Here is a 20,271-nt window from a genome sequence, read left to right as displayed (position 1 = left end):
GTCCATCACCAACTCCTGGAGTTCACTCAAACTCACGTCCATGGAGCCGGTGATGCCATCCAGCCATCTCATTCTCTGTTGTTTCCCTTCCTTCATAACAAAGAGATGTGTAAAAAAATCTAAATTTTTGGCTAAGCATAATTGTATGGAAATTTAGATTTTTACACATTTCTTTGTTACGAAGGAAGGGAGACAACTGACTTTCACATGCTGGTCTTGAAAACATTAGATTTGGGAAGAACTTCTAGTAAAATGAAAGAAATCAAGGACGCTGTGGCTATGGTCATTTTTTAACTTATTTTTTTTGGAACTCTGAGTAGTTGTGTGACTTGGCTTAATTCATTCCACTAGAATCGTTGCTGAAGGTGATTGTTGTTTCTGTCAGGCGTTTAGATGCCAACCATATCACCGCGGTGCCCGAGGACAGCTTTGAGGGGCTCACTCAGTTGCGGCATTTGTGGCTGGATGACAACAGCTTGACGGAGGTGCCAGTTCATCCGCTCAGCAATCTGCCCACCCTGCAGGCGCTGACCTTGGCACTCAACAAGATCTCCAGCATCCCTGACTTTGCCTTTACCAACCTGTCCAGCCTGGTGGTTCTGTAAGTATCCATCCCTTTTAACACCGTATATTTGTGTTAATTTGGGGGGCAGAAGCAGAGTTCTTGTGGAAAATTGTTTTGAAAGAACCTCACTGAATTGTGTTCTTAGAGAGCTGGTGTTTGGAGGAGCTGTCTTTTTTTTTTTTACAAAATTACATGTGCTGACTTTTTAAAACACAGATCAGGATAATTTAAAAATGAATGGCTGATGATAACAGTTGGATCTCTCGAAGTTAAATGGCCATTTGTAGTCAGGAGAAGAAAGTGGGTCATGCAGCAAACCCTTGTATGGCTTTTTGTGTTCCAGCAGTGCATTCAGTGATAAAAGAAGCAGAATTCTTTTCGAGACGTGCATAGAAAACAAGTTTCAGTGATATTTCATGTTTCTTTACCAACTTGTCTATTCAAGGAGTATGTGATTCTCTGTTGTTTTTAATCTTCGAAAGCTTGAACATAATTAAGTGGCATTTCTTGTAAAATCTGTTACCAATTCTCCCTTATGAAGCTGACATTTCCCCCACCTCCTCATGGGAGAATTCATCAAAGTTTCACTTCATATAATTAAAAGTGCATCAAAACTTTAGTTTGGATATGGGTAACTTCTCAAGAATCTTCCATGTGTGTAACCCTTCTCTGCTAGAGTGATGTTTCTTTTCCATTGGCCTCTTGTGTTCAGTGAATCTGAGTTTGTACAGGGTTTATCAAGAGATATCTACTCAATGCTATTTGTTTTTTATTAGTCGAGTGTTGCAGTGTTTAGCTGCACCATTCCTTTAAGCACTACCAGTTTAGACATCTAAACATGATAATAGTTGCTACTAGGTCACAAGAAAGTCATTTTGATGCTTTTTTCCATAGGCATCTTCATAACAATAAAATTAAAGGCCTGGGTCAACACTGTTTTGATGGACTTGATAACCTGGAGACTTTGTAAGTTTATTTCTGTTTTGGATAATCACATTTGGGATGTTGATGGTGCAATTGGGCATTTCACTGCAGAAAAAAGTAATGGTCTTTAAGTTCAGCTCATTATTAGTTTGCTATAATAATTTGTTTTAATGTACCACTAAAGTCTTGCCTTCAGCTAACACAGTCATGAAAGCTAATCTAGGTTTCTGGTTAAAAAGTTGCACAGGAATGAGCCTGATATTTCTTCCAAAAGGACATGGCAGCTGAGTCTGCCAAGATATATACCTTTTCAGAAATTTTGGTTCTATTATAATGTATGATAGACAGTTTCGGAACTTGGAACCTTATAAAATTGATTCTGGAGAAGCTGGTTTGTTTCTTTGTTTTCTCCATGATCTCAGCTGTCTTGCTAATTGTTAACAGTGGGCTTGAATACTGTCTCGACTTTTATCTGCTAAATGCAGTGAAGGTTTCCATTTTGCTTAGGATACTTTTGTTGTTGTTTCTGTTGTTAGAGCATTTGGGAATTCTGGCTGTTCAGCTGCCCACTGTACCATGATATGAGCAAAAGACATGATGCAGCTGTGTGTTAACAAGACCAGGACCTTTATATTTGTTGTTTTGATTTTCTTAGTGGCCTTTATTAGGAGATTTTTAGTATTTCCCATTATGGTATAGTGAATGGTTCAGAGAATGTCCCAGTTAGATGGGTAAGTAACACCTGATTGAAATGTTTACCGTTTGTCACATCAGTATTTTGTTTAATTGACTTTTTGGTTAACTGTCCAGTCAATGAGAAGACTTAAAATCTTTTAGTACTTTATTAATTCACTTTCCTGTTTAAACCACTAAAGGATATAAACATCAGTGGATATTTGAAAGTGGAAGCTCTTGAAGAACTGACAAACCCAGTTCTTCTTTCCTAAGTTATAAATGCCAGTGGAAAAGAAGACTGGGCCAGCCTTTTGATCCTAAACTGTGTATATTATTCCAATTTATATTAAAATTAAGCATTTTCTTCCAAATTGATTTTTTAATTTATCACTTTTTTCTATGTAGTAAAGGAGAAGAAAATAGGTCTCCAAGGAGCTGGGCGTTGGTTTACTCTCATTCTGAAATCAGTCGCTGATCACATGTGAACATTCTCTCTAGGTTAAACAAAATGAAAGCTTAAATACACTCAGAATTAAGATTTTTTAAAAGTACAGATCACTATGGCTTTTCTCTCTCCTAATTAATGCAACCTTTTCAACAATTTTTAACTTACTTGAGGACGGTAGTTGTATGAACCCATCTTAGTCCTTCTCCTTATCCTGCTGATAGTAAGGCTGAGGTCAGCTACCCTCATACCAGAATTTCACTCTAAACCTCAAATAGAAACCTCAGTTTCAGGCTATTGTCATGTGTAAATGGATAGTCAATACATTCTATTTTATGGAAAACTGCCATTCAGATGATTTGTTTGTTTAATGCACCAGTAATATGTGATTCTGAGAATTTTTTGAACTTTTAAAGCTGTTGACTTAAAGCATCGTTATCCTTCAACTAAAAATAAATTTTAAAAAAGACACTAAAATCCTATTTTTATGGTAAATTAAGTGAAATAAAGTTGTAAAAAAATGTTTAAAAATGAAGAATTAAGATTCTTTTTTGTATTCAATATTTTAAGAAAAAGTGTAAATTTAATTAAATGGAATGACAGTTGTTGGCAAAGAAAGATTACCATCCAGAGGATGTGATTTAAAATATATATATATTTATACAAAATTGCCTTATAAATTGTGACCCCCTCTTCAGTGTTCTTACATATTTTCCTAATTTTTCCTAGGGACTTGAACTATAATAATTTGGGGGAATTTCCTCAGGCTATTAAAGCTCTCCCCAGCCTAAAAGAGCTGTGAGTATTGCTTTCCTATCTCTATGCCTTAATATCCCTAGAATTCACAATTTAATTTTATACCAGTGAGATTTTAGAACATCGTTGTTCCATTGCACGTTCCATAATACACACACACACAGTGATACAGACTAAATTATGTCAGCTAATCTGGGCAATTTTGAGCATAGATTACTGTGTAAGTCTGGATTCTAGTGAAACAAGCCATAACGTATAGTCTCTGCTTTGTAGGAGCTGTGGTCTTAGTCCCATTGGGGAGGCTGACTATGTAAGACAGACAAAGAGTAGTCTCTAGGTGGAAATAAGTGCTGAATGAATAGGATCAATAAATCACTCCAGAAAAAGACCTCATTGAGGCTTGGGGTCATTGGAAAAGACATCACCAAAGAGAAGGAATCTGACTGGACTTGAAAGAATGGAAATGTTTAGATAAATGAGAGATGAGGGGGCATTTTAGATGTTGGATTTGTCAAGGTCAGAGATAAGAATGCACATGATATAATTGAGATTGTGTGTCATGAGTTGATGGCTAATATTCCAAGATGTGTTGCTTAAAAACTAAATGGAGGCAGTGATGAGAGGGATTTTGAGGTTAGAGTACCTGTGATTCTTGCGGCCTAAAGTTCTTTGAGGATAAACAAGTTAAAAGTATATAAAGGACCTGCCAACTGATAGGTTAAGCAGGGGGTTTAGAGAGAATTAAGTATGGTCCTGAAAAAGATGAGCTGGAATTAAAAATTTGGTTTCATCACATTGTTGAAATTTTTATATAGTTGTTATCAGTTATATTTTATATACTACTGAATAGTAGTAGATATTTGAGTTTTAACTTATTTCACAAGAGGATAAGCATTTAAAAATATTTTTCTTCTATGTTTGTAGGTTATTTCATAGTAATTCTATTTCTGTTATCCCTGATGGAGCGTTTGATGGTAATCCACTCTTAAAAACTATGTAAGTAGTTTGAAATTTTCTTTTAGTATGTAATCATGTAAAGCAGTGTCTGTACGAGGCCAAACATCTGGATGAAGAATGAAAATTCAGGCTGTTAGATATATTAACTTTGTGAACATAGATTTAGTGTTGGAGTGCTTGTGAACACATAGAAACTTTGTTTTTTTGGCTGTTTTTACAGACATTTGTATGACAATCCTCTATCTTTTGTGGGGAACTCAGCATTTCACAATTTGTCTGAACTGCATTCCTTGTAAGTATTATAGAAATTAAAAAACAACCTGAATATTTACACCATTGCTTTAATGGAAAACTAGAATTTATTACTGTAACTCCAGAAAACAGTATAATTTATTTTCTTTCCTTTGGTGGAAGTCCAAAAGACAATTTCGAAAATTTATAATGGTTCTTATTTATTCATGAACACCTGGTCAAAATGATCACATTTTCAGAAACTAATCTTTTTAGGTATAGTGGTATTATAATTTTAAGCTGGTTCAAGAATAAGTTTAAAATATTATCTATGAAAATTCATTACTTTAAATTACTTTTTCTCTCGCAATTTCTTAAAGAGTCATTCGTGGTGCAAGCATGGTGCAGCGGTTCCCCAACCTGACTGGAACTGTCCGTCTGGAGAGTTTGTAAGTGTGGCTCTTTGAAGCGAGGGTGTGTAAAGATAACACCACACTGGCCTGCTAGTAGGTTGCCAGTGCTTTTTGGTGATGATAATGAGTTAATCTTGATTCCTACATCCTTGCTTTGTGAATACCATGCATAGAGATAGATGGTATTGGGTTTGAAATCAGTCAGCTCAGGTATAGTCTGGAGGTAGAAGCTGAAAAAGTCTCTGAAAATATAAGGCAGTAAGTAAGCACCAGATTAGAAGCAGTGCTTTAGGAGTTCAGAAGTGGAGTAGTCCATGTAAGCTATCAGAAAAGGCTTTATGGAAGAGGTTAAGTGTTTCAAAATTAGATTTCACCGAGCTGGATCTTTTATTTAGAAAAACAAGCCTTAGTGAAATGGGGAATACTGAAAATTTCTTGGCATGCATGCAATCACTTGGTGAATATATGGGGAAATAATGGGAACAGTGAGAGACTTTATTTTTCTGGGCTCCAAAATCACTGCAGATGGTGACTGCACCTATGAAATTAAAAGATGCTTGCTCCTTGGAAAAAAAGCTATGACCAACCTAGACAGCATATTAAAAAGCAGAGACATTACTTTACCAAGAAAGGTCCATCTAGTCAAGGCTATAGTTTTCCCAGTGGTCTTGTGTGGATGTGAGAGTTGGACTATAAAGAAAACTGAGTGCTGAAGAATTGATGCTTTTGAACTGTGATGTTGGAGAAGACTCTTGAGAGTCCCTTGGACTGCAAGGAAATCAAACCAGTCAATCCTAAAGGAAGTCCTGAATATTCATTGGAAGGACTGATGCTGAAGCTGAAACTCCAATACCTTGGCCACCTGATGCAAAGAACTGACTCATTGGGAAAGACCCTGATGCTGGGAAAGAATGAAGGTGGGAGGAGGAGGGGATGACAGAGGATGAGATGGCTGGATGTCATCACTGACTTGATGGACATGAGTTTGAGCAAGCTCTGGGAGTTAGTGATGGACAGGAAAGCCTGGCGCGCTGCAGTTCATGGGGTGGCAAAGAGTTGGACATGACTGAACAATTGAACTGAACTGATAGCCTGCGTGTGTGCTCAGTTGCTAGGTCGTGTCCAACTCTTTTGTAACTCCACGGACTATACTCCACCAGTCTCCATGGGATTTCTTGGGCAAGAATACTGAAGTGGGTTGCCATTTCCTTTTCCAGGGGATCTTCCCCACCCAGGGAGTGAACCCGCATGTCCTTCATCTCCTGCAGTGGCAGGCAGATTCTCTACTATTGAGCCATCTAGGAAGCCTAAGTATGACATACAGATGATCGAATATAGCTAGACTTGTTGATAATAGTGTGGGGAATGACATGGAGAAATTTGGAAAATTGTTGGGCTTGTAAGTTTAAAATGACACACCTTGAACATTGAACGTTTGGTTATGGCAGAGCTTCTCAATGGGTGGCCTGTGAATGGGTTGCAGGTGCATGTAAGATCTTGATGACCTCAGCCCTCCAGAAGCCACGTGGGGTCTGATGTGGCTACGGTCTCTACCACAAGGACCACAAGTGTAATGCACAGGTTACAATTTTCATGTGTGCCAAGATGTAAGAAAAGAAGTCAGGAAGCATTGAGCTAAGGAGTTTAAATTCAACTCTCAAGGCAGTTTGGAGATGTTAAAAAATGTTGGATGAGGTGGTGTGAAGAGGGTAAGAAGAGAATACTAGAGCTAGAATGGTGAGGAGACCATGGGAATACTCCACTTCGCTAAGTGAGCACATTTAACTATGAGAGTTCTGTGTCTTCAATCCATCCCTGGAATTCCTCTGTGAGGCCTTAGATTCCTCCCTCCCTCTGCATCATTTCACCCTTGATCTGCCTAGTAGCAGTAAAAATGAAAACGGTCAGATGCTGAGATCTACAGAAGAAGAAAGAACAGAAATTGATGGTTAAGTGCAGATGAGGACATAGAAAGGGAGGATGGATTACTGGGCTGCACCCCAGAGGTCTTTAGGGCCTGTACTTGCCCAGCTTCAAGTCTGAAGAAAGAGCCCGGAATCAGCAATAGAGACATCAGTGGTTTAACGAATGGGGGAGCTTACATGTCTGAAGCAGGATTCCGGAGCAACACCTCACCAGCATCCAGCTGACAGGACATGGTGCAGTTTTTGCTCCCCAGGGTGGTGGAGAGGAAGGGGAGATTACCAGTTATATTGATCGGAATAGACATCAGGTTGGCTCATCAGTTACCAGGGAAACCAGCAGAGGGGCACACCCTTCACTGCCCCAGGCCTGGGACAAATATGTAGGAAGGGTTATGTGAGTAGCGTGTAGGTGAAGCAGGTACTGGTTGGGCTGGGATTGTAAGAGCAAGAGAGCAGCCATCTTGAGGGGCCTAATCATACAGGGATTAAAAGAAAATTTCAGAACATTGAGTCAGGTTGATTGAAATAGTAGACAGAATCAAGATTTGGGGGGCAGGATAATAACTTGGTCTCAAATATTTTGGGTATGAGGGTCGGTGACAAACTTGCAGGTGACCATGGTCAGCTGTAACTATGGATTCATTTTTTTCTGTTGGTCCACATGAGAACTCAAGCTTATCCTCTGGACACTATGAACATCTTATCACAAAGCTTTCTGCATTAGAGGGGTCATTCCTCTTCCCACTTTAGGGAGTAGTTAGGCAGCAGGATACATAGACTCTAGTCCATATGCAAATATGTGAACATGTACTTTTCTCTGTGAGAACAGCGTTTTGTTTACCATCTCAACTTGAGTCATTTCTTAGACAAACAATGTTTCTCCACAGGACCTTGACAGGTACGAAGATAAGCAGCATATCCAGTAATTTGTGCCAGGAACAGAAGAGACTTAGGACTTTGTAAGTTGGATTCCTCTTCCCGTCTCCTGCTTTTCTTTTATGTATTTCACATAGGTTGAGTTTTGTTTTTAATAAAGTGTTTTCATTTGGTGACATTATGATATAATTATTTCTTATTCGTTCCCTTCATGGAAATGAGCAGGTGTTCTGGTATCCCCCTGGGTAGGTAAAGTTTATTTGAATTTTGTTTTACAGTTATGTGTGTATCTCCCATCTTGTGACTCTACTTTGAATAAAGTGAAACCATGCTGGGCTCTTCCTTGATTTCTTTTCTTTTATCCTGACCTTTCATCCTTATTCTAGTTGCCCCAGGGTAGTTACCTCTCTGTATGCTGTTCTTTCACCATAACCTAAGTAAGAGCCCAAATCTTTCTTGGATCAGGAACCAACTAAGCATTGGAGCTTTCCAAAGTCTCGAAGCTGCCCTGAAAATTAAAAGTAAATAAAACATGTACAAAAACAGTTAAGTTACTAAGTTGTTAATAAGTGTTCAGTGGCGAGAGATACTAACAAGTGACTGATCAAGCAAGCAATTAAATGGTGTCATGGAGTATTAAACAATGATATCATTGAGAGAAAACTGCAGTGGGATTAACAGAGCTAACTAGTCCCCATTTTTTATTTAATATAAGTATTTTTTAAAATATGAGTGCACACACCACTCCTCTTCTAGCTTTTTAATAACATGGGCATTATTTATGGTATAACAATATAAAATTATAAATTAAAAAATCCATATCTCCACCGAGTGAACATAATTAATTTTTGTGTATTTCCTGTACTATATTTTTCATATTTATTTTATATTCTTGATGTTTTAAAATATTTTATATTGTCTATACTCAATATTATGTACTCGAAGTTTGCCCATTTTAAGCTTGTTCTATCCCTAAGGAACTCTGGAAAGCTTACAAGTGTAAGGAAAACAAAGTTTCTTTTCTTGTTCAGCCATATCTCTTTATAACAGATCTTAGCATTGTTTTTTATGCTTCTGAGTACAGCTGTCTTAATATAGCATTCTGATAACATAAAATTAATTGATCATTTTCCATTTGCATTGTTTTAAGGGACTTGTCTTACAACAGTATAAAAGACCTTCCAAGCTTTAATGGTTGCCATGCTCTGGAAGAAATGTAAGTTGGTCTTTGACTTACTCTTTTTGCTGTGGTCTACTGTTAATTCATTGAGCCTTTCCTATTGTAAATAAATGACTTCCATATTAAGGTCTTAGAAATTCACATAGTCAGGTGTTCCTGCGAATAAATGTTCAGTGGCACCAGGTATGTTCATGTGACAAGCACTTACTGGGTACCTATCTGTCAGGCAATCTGTGAGACTGTATGGGAGGAGGACAGTAGGAAAAACCAAACAAACAAAATCTGGTCCGGGTCTGGATGTCTACCATGTAGCTTTATAATACAGCTCTGGTGGGAGTTGACTGGGAGGTCGAGAAAGGGAGGAATGTTTTATAATATTTTATAATATCTCCTCCATGTTTTATAGTATCTCCTCCTTCCTCTGACCTTCTTTCTGCAGTACTTGACATGGTTATATTGTCTTGGGTTCTTTTTTTGTTTTTCTTTTTCTAATAGACTTTATTTTTTTTCTTTTGAGCAGCTTTAAATTCACAACAGTACTGAACAAAAGGTTCAGAGATTTCCTATACTCCCCACCTTCATACGTACATAGCCTACCCCGAGTCAACATTCTCCACCAGAATAGGATTCTGTTCTAATTTATGAACCTACTCTGACACATCCTTATCACCCTGAATACATAGTTTAATTAGGGTTAATTGGTATTGAACATTCTATGGATTTGGACAAATGTATAATGACATGTGTTAATTATTATAGTATTATACAGAGTCCTTTCACCACCCTAAGATTTGGAAACTACTGTTTTTTTTTTCTCGCCTCCATCATTTTGGCTTTTCCAAAATGTCATTTAGCTGGAACCATAGTATGTAGCTTTTCTAGATTGTCTTCTTTCACTTAGTCATGTGCAATTAGTGTTATTCCATATCTTTTGAAAGCTTGATAGTGTCTTGGGTCCTTTGTCACTGTGTTGTTTTCCTGCTCTCACTCCTGAGTGGAGTTGGTGAGGAATTTAGATAGTGTACCTTAACTGTTAGTTTCATTTTGGGCGTAATACCAATTAGTCTAGTCCTTTCATCCTTCAGATGAGGCAACAACAGTTCTCTTTACTTTCAACAAGATCAATTAGTGTTACTTGTGAATGAATATTTAAACTTCGAAAAAGTTAATTAAGAAACGTTATTTTTCAAAATAGAAAATATTTTCTCGTTTCTTTTTTTTTTTACCTTTCATCTTATTCTTTTTTTAGTTCTTTGCAGCGAAATCAGATCCACCAAATAAAGGAAGATACTTTTCAAGGCCTGACATCCCTAAAGATTCTGTAAGTTCCTCTATGCTTATCAGAGGCAAATAAAATTGTTGTCAGGCTGTAAATTAATATATCATTACAATTTCCATGTTAGTAAATATACTTAAATATAATTTATTATGCATAAATACTATTTTTCAAACTTTACCATGTGGTACTTTAATTTCTTTTCAGTGTTTTTTTTTTTAACCTTAGCTAATTTATGAAATTTATGAGTCAAAAGAATATAATGTGTATAGCTTAAGAAATGCACCTTGTGTATTTTCAAGTCATAGTAATGAAGTTTGCCAGTTCTTTAGGTGATGGGTGGGCATACTGTAGCCTGTGGGTCACAGTCAAGCTGTTTACCGTTTCTGTCAAATAAGCTTTATTAGAACACAGCCATGCCCTTTGGTTAAGTATTGTCTACAGCTGTTTTCATGGGGTCGCAAAGAGTCGCACACGACTGAGTGACTGAACTGAACTGAACTGAACTGAAAGCTGTTTTCACCATGCTATGGCATAGTCAAATAGTTGCAGCAGAGACCATGTCACCCCCAGAGGCGAAGAATATTTACTATCACTATCTGATGCTCTACAGAAGAGGTTTGCTGACCCCTGTACTGGTGTCTATCCTGACAAACACAGCTAATACGCAGCAGACACACTCATTTAAAAAGTGATTTGTATTTGAGGACATATTTGTGCCTCGTACTCTGTTAAGCACTTGGGAATATAGAGATGACTAGGACAAACCGTGTCACTGCCTTCATGCAATGCAGAAGACACAATACACTTAATTAGGAAACTTTTTTTAATATAGAAAAAAATTGGAAACATTGACAGTGAATTGAAATTACAGATACTAATATATCATGTTTTCTGGTAGATCCTCATTAAGAAATCACATGTGTTCTACTAGAAAAATACTTTATTGGTAGTTGGGTTTCTGGATCTTGCCTTGTGGCAGATAGGCTTCCTGTGGGCCTGGGCAGTAGTAGGGAAAGGGACTGACTCCCAGATGTAGTCACTTCCAGAGCACTGATAAGTGACAACAATGCAAAGCTACCCTGCTTTGTCACGATTTGGAACCAAGTCTGTCGAATTTTCCTGTTATCCAGGAGATGTGTCATGGAATGAATTTATCCTATCTTTAAATTTCCATTAAGGTTCCCTGTAAGTGTGACTGCAGATTATTTCTCTGTTCTATTAATTCTGTAATATCAGAATTCCACAGGGTGTGTTCCTGAATGTAGTATGTGGCTCTGGTGTAGATATGGATTTTTTTTTCCTGCTTGGGGGAAGAATGATATCTGAAGCCCTTCTGGAATGCTCTTGTTTGCGTATTGATTCTTTGTCTTCCCGAAGGGCCTTATCACTAACCTTTGCGAAGGCAAACAACACTAAGCCTGTTTTTATTTTCAGCTTTGTCAGGAGCTGTGCTTCTCCTCACCTAGTTAATAGTACCAGAAGCTATATCATATCATTTGTATTTTTGAACTGGTACCAGAATGATAAGGAGGAGAAAATTCACAACTGTTTTGAAACAGATGCCAACTGAAATTACTCCTCCCTGGAACACATTCCAAGAAATAGATTGTTGTGAAGGGGAGGCCTTCCACATAAATATTAAAAATGTTGTTGAACAGGATTAAGCATCTTTGTTATTTTATCAGGGATATTAGTGTAGTCAAAGTAATTGCATTTCGAGTTTATTTGAAAGGAGTTAACAATTTATTTTTATAATTACAGAGATCTTAGTAGAAACCTGATCCATGAAATTGATGACAGAGCTTTTGCCAAGCTTGGGTCAATAACAAATTTGTAAGTTTCATGCAACGATATCATGAAAGTAGTGAATAGTCTACAGAAACTTGTGTTTTAGCATTGCCTACCCAAATCATCTTTCTTTTGAGTGTTCCTTTGTATAAATGCTAACCTGCTATGATATAGTGACAGCTTGTGAAATGGTTTTTCCTCACCTAAACTTCCTCTTAAAGCTCTAGTATTTATGATGTTAATACATGTACAGACTTGTGTTTTAGGAGTTAATGTGAAGTCTTATTCACATTTTAGAGATGTAAGTTTCAATGAATTAACTTCATTTCCAACGGAAGGCCTAAATGGGCTAAATCAACTGAAACTTGTGGGCAACTTCAAGCTGAAAGAAGCCTTAGCAGCTAAAGACTTTGTTAATCTCAGGTGTGTTTTTCTTATTTTTCTTTTTTGTGGAAATTTTGGTAGGCCTTCAGATTATAGAGTATCCTGGTTTTTTATTTTTATTTTTTTTGCTGTGGTTCCCAGATTTCAACCTCAATCCTCACAAATTTGGAAAAAAATAGAGCACTATTCCATCCTTGTTGAGAACATGAAGTGCAGTCTGTAATGCTGTCAAAGAGATAATATAGCCCTTCATCAGAATGGTTTTATGTATAATAGGATTTATCATTTGCAACATGATAGCAGAAACCACTTGTGAGCCAACAGAAAACTGTTACAATGTGATAATACTTCATAGAGACAGAGTTAGAGCGGGGACCTCATTAGATATAGTAGAGGGAGGGCTTGGGAATATTATCGTGGGAGAAGAGGAAAAGTATTTTCATTATACTTATATGGGAATGCGAATTCATTTAATGGTGTAAAGTCACAAATGACCTGGAACATTAATTTTAAATGAAACTACCAGTTTCATATGATACATTAGGTGTGGTTAATTCATTTATAAAAGGAGTCTGATAAAATTTTTCTTTAAATTGCAGTATTGCTATTAAACTTTAAGGATGGCTTGATTCAAATTCAGTTTTCCAAAGCATACCTTATCTAATTGGAGAAACTCATGGTGCCCCCTGATACTAGAGCCTTTTGTTTTCAACAAATGAAGAAACTAAGTCCAGAGAGGATAAGGACCAGTTTAAAGTATTTACCTTTCACAAAACAAAAGCATGTCTGTGAAGTTGGTATTTCAGTATAGATTTTGCCATTTCTTTCCAGGTCTTTATCGGTACCATATGCTTATCAGTGCTGTGCATTTTGGGGTTGTGACTCTTATACACATTCAAACACAGAAGATAACAGCCTGCAAGACCACAGTGGGTCAAAGGATAAAGGCAAGTGCATGAACTTTTAAAAACAGAACACTCTTTACGGCATTAATCAAAGTCTGTGTTATTATAATCAGTTTGTGAAGGATCAGTATGAAATCTGTGGAGGAAAAATGGCTTTTGTGTACTGTGTTCCTGACATCTTTAATATGTTATTAAGTGTGGTACACACTGAACTTACATCATGTACGAGAGAAAACACTGCTGGAAAAGTGTTGTAATCTTTTAATCTGCCTGAAGCTTGAATTGAACAGTTTGTATTATTTGTTCAGGTCTCAGTGATGTGGCAGGTGTCACCAGCAGTGCTGAAAATGAGGAGCACAGTCAAATCATTATCCATTGCACACCCTCAATAGGTAAGCATAGTACATTTGGCTGCAATTTCTTGCTTTAAATGAACGTTAGGCAAATGTATCTAAAACTTCCAGGGATAAATGTGATTTCTGTAATAGGAGTAGGACTAGATGATTTCATAAGACCTGATTCACCTGTGGTCTATATACCAGGAGCTTAGGCATCTCTTGAAGAATCTGAGGCCAGACCCAGTGACTCAGAATCTTTGTGTTAACAAGCTCCCCAGATGGGGGTTACACACATTAAGGATGGAGAGGGACTTTCTTCATGCAACTTTAACCCTGGGATAGTTCTGGAAGTTACTGGTCTATAAGGACTTTTAGTATTATCCTTAATGCAACCTTGTCTACTTTTCTATTTTACTTCACTGAACTTTAGTAGACTTGGGAGAGTTCCTAAACTGACACCACAATTTAGTATTAGATCGTGACTGTGATATCCTGCCTAATCTATCAGAGAAGATGGATTTGTAATTTTACTGTTAAAAAAATTTTAATGGCTAAGTTGTGTGCTATGAAGTAGATTCCTGTTTAATCACACAGGATGTTCTGAACATTAATTTTATAACTCAGAATCATAAGTATTATGGATTCTTTAATGATTACTACTGAATTGGTGAGCTTCTTCAGAGGCTGTGTATGTGTTCTTTTAATATTAGCACAGTTCCTGGTGTAGAGAATAAGTTTATAGCAATCAGATGAGTGAATGGGTTTGACAAGAATCATTTATAAAATCTATAAAAGGTATTGATTGTTAGAAATCAAGGGCTGTAGTTCACTCACTTGTTTGCTGGGGTTTTTGTATTGGACTTAAGGAAGCGAAAGTCTTTATTAAAGGGGAGTCTAGACATGAATATGCAGAGATTCCATTTCTTTCTTTCTGATTTTAAACTTTGAGGGTCAGCCAAGAGGAAAGTTGGTCTGAGCTCATCTCCCCAGGTGGCAAAGGAGTGAATGGCAAACCTATTTCCCCAACTCCACTCCGATGTAGTAACACAGAGACAGCCATGTGGTGACACAGAAGCAGGAAGTGAAGACAGCAGGAACCTTCTTTTAAAACTGGAGAAGGCAGCTGGTTTCCAAGACAGGAGTGGAGCCGACTTCCCAGGCCTTTGAGGGGAAGTAATTTCATCCACTAGTCAAACACTTTCCAAAGGGTGTCCTATTCTCCTGGATCATGAGAGCTACTGCTTGTTCCTTTGTAGAAAGATGAGTTCAGATTCAGAGATAAAGGTGAAAGCTTCCTCTTCACACTTCCCGGAGGGGGGAAATAAAAAAATTAAATAGAAAAAAATTTTTTCTGTAAGTTTCTTCAGTCAAATCAATATAAATAGTGCAGCTCAGGCTTGTTCTGTGAATATCTCAGTGATAAAGATGCTTTACAGGATGTATCAAACACATTTTCTTGTGCCTCTGCAGACAACATTTTGTTTTTCTTTACTAACCTTTAAATAAAACAGTTGTCATTTGGGACATAACTAGCATGCCAAAGTCAGTTGCTAGAACATGCAACTTAGCTACTAAATTAGTTCTTGCAGTTCTAGTTTAAGTGATGCAGGGTGTTATTGGACATAGTTTTACATGATTTGGTAACATCAATGTAATTTATCTCTCACTGTACTATTTTGTTCAATGACCTCTGTCAGGTCTACCAAACACTTTGAAATCTCTTTGTGAAAAATGGGGATAATTATATTTATCTTAGCCTGTTTCATCAGATTGCTTTTGAAGGCTGTAAGAAATGTGTATAAAACATATGTCACATATACATATCATATATAATTAGTATAAAGTATATTAGGAACTGGGAAGAAAGAAGATAAGGACCTAACATTTTTTGAAGTCCAACTATGTACCTAGTAGCCTGTTTAAGTACCTTGTGTGTGTAATTTTACTTAAGCTACACAATGCTATGAAATAGGTGTTATTATCCACAAGTGGGAAAATGAAATTTATAGAGGTTTAAGCTGCCCTCTTAAAAGCAGCAAGTTATAACCCCTAAGCTCAAACCCTAGTTTATCTGATTCCAAGCCCCATATGAAGTAACTTTCACATACTAGTCACTGTGCTATGTATATTAACTTCTGTGTGAGAAAAAGTGAAAAATTTCCTTTAAATATCACTGCATGACTTTGCCAAGTAGTTAATAAAAGAAATAAATATACAATAAGAGGACATATTAAAATAATTTTTTAAATAGCCTAGTCCAGCGATTAGATGCCTAAGAAATGATAATCTTTTCAGTTTGGGTCAATTCACTTTGGTAGTAGATTAATTATTCTAATAATAATTTCTCAAGCCATATCTTATGGGAGATAGTCTTTTATAAACTGTCTTTTCTCTCTTTCATTTTAGGTGCTTTTAAGCCCTGCGAATACTTGCTGGGAAGTTGGATGATCCGTCTTACTGTGTGGTTCATTTTCTTGGTTGCATTGTTTTTCAACCTGCTTGTCATTTTAACAATATTTGCATCTTGTACATCAGTGCCTTCCTCCAAATTGTTTATAGGCCTGATTTCTGTGTCTAACTTATTCATGGGAGCTTATACCGGAATCTTAACTTTTCTGGATGCTGTGTCCTGGGGCCGATTTGCTGAATTTGGCATTTGGTGGGAGGTAGGCAGTGGCTGCAAAATAGCTGGGTTTCTTGCCGTTTTCTCCTCAGAAAGCGCCATATTTTTATTAATGTTAGCAGCCGTCGAAAGAAGCTTATCTGCGAAAGATATGATGAAAAATGGGAAGAGCAATCACCTCAGACAGTTCCGGATTGCTGCCCTTTTGGCTTTTCTGGGGGCCGCAGTGGCAGGCTGTTTCCCCCTTTTCCACAGAGGGGAGTATTCCGCCTCCCCTCTGTGCTTGCCATTTCCCACCGGAGAAACCCCATCGTTAGGGTTTACCGTAACTTTAGTGCTGTTAAACTCACTAGCATTTTTATTAATGGCCATAATCTACACTAAACTCTACTGCAACTTGGAGAAAGAAGACCTTTCCGAGAACTCCCACGCTGGCATGATTAAGCATGTCGCTTGGCTCATCTTCACCAACTGCATCTTTTTCTGCCCCGTGGCGTTTTTCTCGTTCGCGCCATTGATCACCGCCATCTCGATCAGCCCCGAAATAATGAAGTCTGTTACTCTGATATTTTTCCCATTGCCTGCTTGCCTGAATCCAGTCCTCTATGTCTTCTTCAACCCAAAGTTTAAAGAAGACTGGAAGTTACTGAAGCGCCATGTTACCAAGAAAAGCGGATCGGCCTCAGTTTCCATCAGCAGCCAAGCCGGTTGTGTGGAGCAGGATTTCTACTACGACTGCGGCATGTACTCACATCTGCAGGGCAACCTGACTGTGTGTGACTGCTGCGAAGCCTTCCTGTTGACAAAGCCAGTGTCCTGCAAACACTTAATAAAATCACACAGCTGTCCTGCCTTGACAGTGGGTTCTTGCCAAAGGCCAGACGGCTATTGGTCCGACTGTGGCACGCAGTCCGCCCACTCTGATTACGCCGATGAAGAAGATTCCTTTGTCTCAGACAGTTCTGACCAGGTTCAGGCTTGCGGACGAGCCTGCTTCTATCAGAGTAGAGGATTCCCATTGGTGCGCTATGCTTACAATCTCCCAAGAGTTAAAGACTGAATCCATGTGTTTGTAACTGTTTCTCCCATCAACCAAAATCACAGTGTTTATAAGAATGAACTCTGATCTCTCTTCTGGGAAGCACTTCAGTGATCACTGCCTGGTGTCACTTAGAAGGAGAAAGGTGGCAGGTTATTTCTTCAAACAGACCTTTGCAAAGGACAAGTGCCTGAACTATTGATTAATGACAAAATGCAGTGTCCAAGCAATGTGTAGTCTATTTGAAACAAATAGTTAACTTGAAAACGATTTTATGTATATCGTAGCAATATAACGTTGGGTTTTTCTGATCCATAAGGAGCAAATTTATACCTGTTTCTGAATTAAGCACAAGATAGAGAACAGCTGTTAATATTTTTTAAGAATATTTTAAATGGTGATTTTATATAATTGAAGAAAAAGGCTTGCTAATTTTACCTAATGTTTCATCATTAATCTCAGGACAACTTACTGCAGGGCCAAAAAAAAGGTTTGGTGGAATCGTTTCCCAGACAGGACTATGAGAGTGGATGTAGGTACTAAATTCTTGCATTTTTCTAATCCATCTCTGATATAATAGAATCATCAATTTTGTGTAAGAGATTTAAAACCTGAAGATGTTTTTAAAACAATATTAACAACTGTTATATTTTAAAAGAATAACTGAGCACATTTGTCTTCAGTCATTATGCGTTGCTTTGTTTCGATCACAGTCATTTTTTCTTCAGTGCTTGTGATCATACTATTAGGAAAAAGTAAAGGGCTCATTGCTGTGTGATTTTAGTAGATTTGGCTAAACTACTAACAGGGGATTTTAAAAGTATCTGAGGGATTTGATGGCTCCATATAATGTTCTCATGGATAAAACTCTTCCGAATATCATTGGCTTTATCAGTATTTTCCAATTCTCTTGGTATGTGATCTACCTGTAGCTTGAATTGTACAGAAAGTAAATTGTGGCAGATGGTTTCAACTAAGGTGGAAGAAATTGGGAGTAATTATGACACAAAGCACTTACATTTATTTCTTAGTGAGCTGGATTCTCCTGAACCTATGCTCTTACATGGATGCTCCCATATATTTTCCCTTCCTTTGATTTACAAGAGCCTGTGCAACAGCTCTGAAACTGTTCTTGTGAGACAAGACAAATATGTCACTAAGGAAAAAAAAGGCATAAAGCTTAGGCCTATGTCTTTAAAAACTAAAAATTCTACTTGATAGTCATCTATGGACTTTTGACATGTCATTATGTGGAGTCTTAAAGTTATAAATGTTCAATACATTTTTTTGAACAGTATGCTAAATCAATAGCAAATCCACTGCCATATTAGTTGTTCATGTGATACTAAAAAACAGTAAGCTAGATTGCAGTTTAATAATTAAACTGTATATAATGTGCATATAATGAATTTTTATCTTATGTAAATTATTTTTAGAACACAAGTTGGGAAATGTGGCTTCTGTTCATTTTGTTTAATTAAAGCTACCTCCTAAACTATAGTGGCTGCCAGTAGCAGAATGTTAAATTGTGGTTTATATACTTTTTGCATTGTAAATACTCTTGGTTGTACATTGTCAGTGTAATAAAAACAGAATCTTTGTATATCAAAATCATGTAGTTTGTATAAAATGTGGGAGGGATTTATTTACAGTGTGTTGTAATTTTGTAAGGCCAACTATTCACAAGTTTTTAAAACTGCCATCATGTTTGTATATTTACACATCTGATAAATATTAAATCATAACTTGGTAAAAAAAATCTAGCTAAAAGTTTTTTTCTTCAAAAGTCATGTTACTGGATACTTTCATTGCATTCATTTAAACAATAGAATAGCAGATATTTAAAATACGTGGTAAACTGTGTTATACATATGATAGGAAATATTGTATGCAGTGTGTTGAATCATTAAACTTTCTGGAAAGCAATCTATTTTGCCTTAATTTATAACTAGGTATATTAATGAATTTGTTTTAGTGTTAAATTAAGCAAATTAAAGTAAAATATTTATAAAAGTTCTAGAAGAAATGTTGGGAGAACACTTTGCTGAAATTTAGAAGGTTTTATTGTATCTTAAGTCTGAACAATACTCATGGAAAACAAACTGAAATTTAAGAGGATTTTCAATTAGCTTATTTAAAAGCAAATGATTTTTTTTTTAAATTGCATATTCCAGATATGGTCAATTGCCAAAATGGAATAGTCCTCCCTTTCTTGTCTTATCCGAGGTTTCACTTTCCATAGTTTTAGTTGCCTATAGCCAACAGTGGTCCCAAAATGGAAAATTAAAATGGAAAATTCTAGAAATAAACTCAAAAGTTTTAAATTGTGTGCCCTTCTGAGTAGTGTGATGAAATCTTGCACTGTTCTATTCTGAAATGAATCATCCCTTGTCCAGTGTTTGCTGTCCTTTAGTCACTGAGTAGCCATCTCTGACTCTCAGCGTTTGTGTTCAAGTAGTGGCCCCAAAGCATGAGAATAATGATGTTGGTAATTTGGATATTCTCTTACTGTGCCTAACTGATAAATAAAACTGCTATATTTAAAGTGGATAACCAATAAGGACCTACTCTATAGCACAAGGAACTCTGCTCAATGTTATGTGGTAGCCTGGATAGGAGGGGAGTTTTGTGGAAAATGGATACATGTGTATATATGGCTGAGTCCCTTCAGTTCACCTGAAACTATCACAGCATTGCTAACTGGCTATACCCCAATACAAAATAAAAAGTTAAAAAAAAAAACAACTGTGTAGGAAAAAACATGGTATTTGTAGGGTTTGGTACTATCTGCAGTTTCGGGCATCCACTGGGAGTTTGGGACCCTCATGGATAAGGAGGGACTGTTGTGCTTAGAACTAACTCAGTATTCATAATCATCAAGCCCTCATTTTACAGATGGGAAAACAGAGGGCCTAATGAAATTTAAGTGAATACTTGACACAGCAAATTAGAGCCCAAACCAGCACCC

At 37.1% G+C, this 20,271-nt stretch overlaps 1 protein-coding gene across 2 annotated transcripts in view; it reads left to right on the top strand.

Moving 5' to 3' along the window:
• Positions 1-20,271, top strand: part of LGR4 (leucine rich repeat containing G protein-coupled receptor 4) — a 104,752-nt gene extending 84,481 nt beyond the window's left edge. For both annotated transcript variants that reach the window (XM_055423749.2, XM_055423750.2), the window contains exons 5-18: positions 386-601; positions 1,460-1,531; positions 3,339-3,407; positions 4,290-4,361; positions 4,543-4,614; positions 4,934-5,002; positions 7,779-7,850; positions 8,918-8,983; positions 10,197-10,268; positions 11,988-12,059; positions 12,312-12,437; positions 13,230-13,345; positions 13,612-13,695; positions 16,048-20,271. In XM_055423749.2, the coding sequence (XP_055279724.2) occupies positions 386-601; positions 1,460-1,531; positions 3,339-3,407; positions 4,290-4,361; positions 4,543-4,614; positions 4,934-5,002; positions 7,779-7,850; positions 8,918-8,983; positions 10,197-10,268; positions 11,988-12,059; positions 12,312-12,437; positions 13,230-13,345; positions 13,612-13,695; positions 16,048-17,324 (2,455 nt within the window). In that variant the 3' untranslated portion in view covers positions 17,325-20,271. The remainder of the gene's footprint in view (positions 1-385; positions 602-1,459; positions 1,532-3,338; positions 3,408-4,289; positions 4,362-4,542; positions 4,615-4,933; positions 5,003-7,778; positions 7,851-8,917; positions 8,984-10,196; positions 10,269-11,987; positions 12,060-12,311; positions 12,438-13,229; positions 13,346-13,611; positions 13,696-16,047) is intronic.

The sequence above is a fragment of the Moschus berezovskii genome, chromosome 14 (genome assembly GCF_049115385.1).
Source record: "Moschus berezovskii isolate FMDL1 chromosome 14, NW_MosBer_1.0, whole genome shotgun sequence".
Taxonomy (NCBI): domain Eukaryota; kingdom Metazoa; phylum Chordata; class Mammalia; order Artiodactyla; family Moschidae; genus Moschus; species Moschus berezovskii.
The sequence above is the reverse complement of the archived record's forward strand: the minus strand, read 5'-3'. Positions and strand labels throughout refer to the sequence as shown.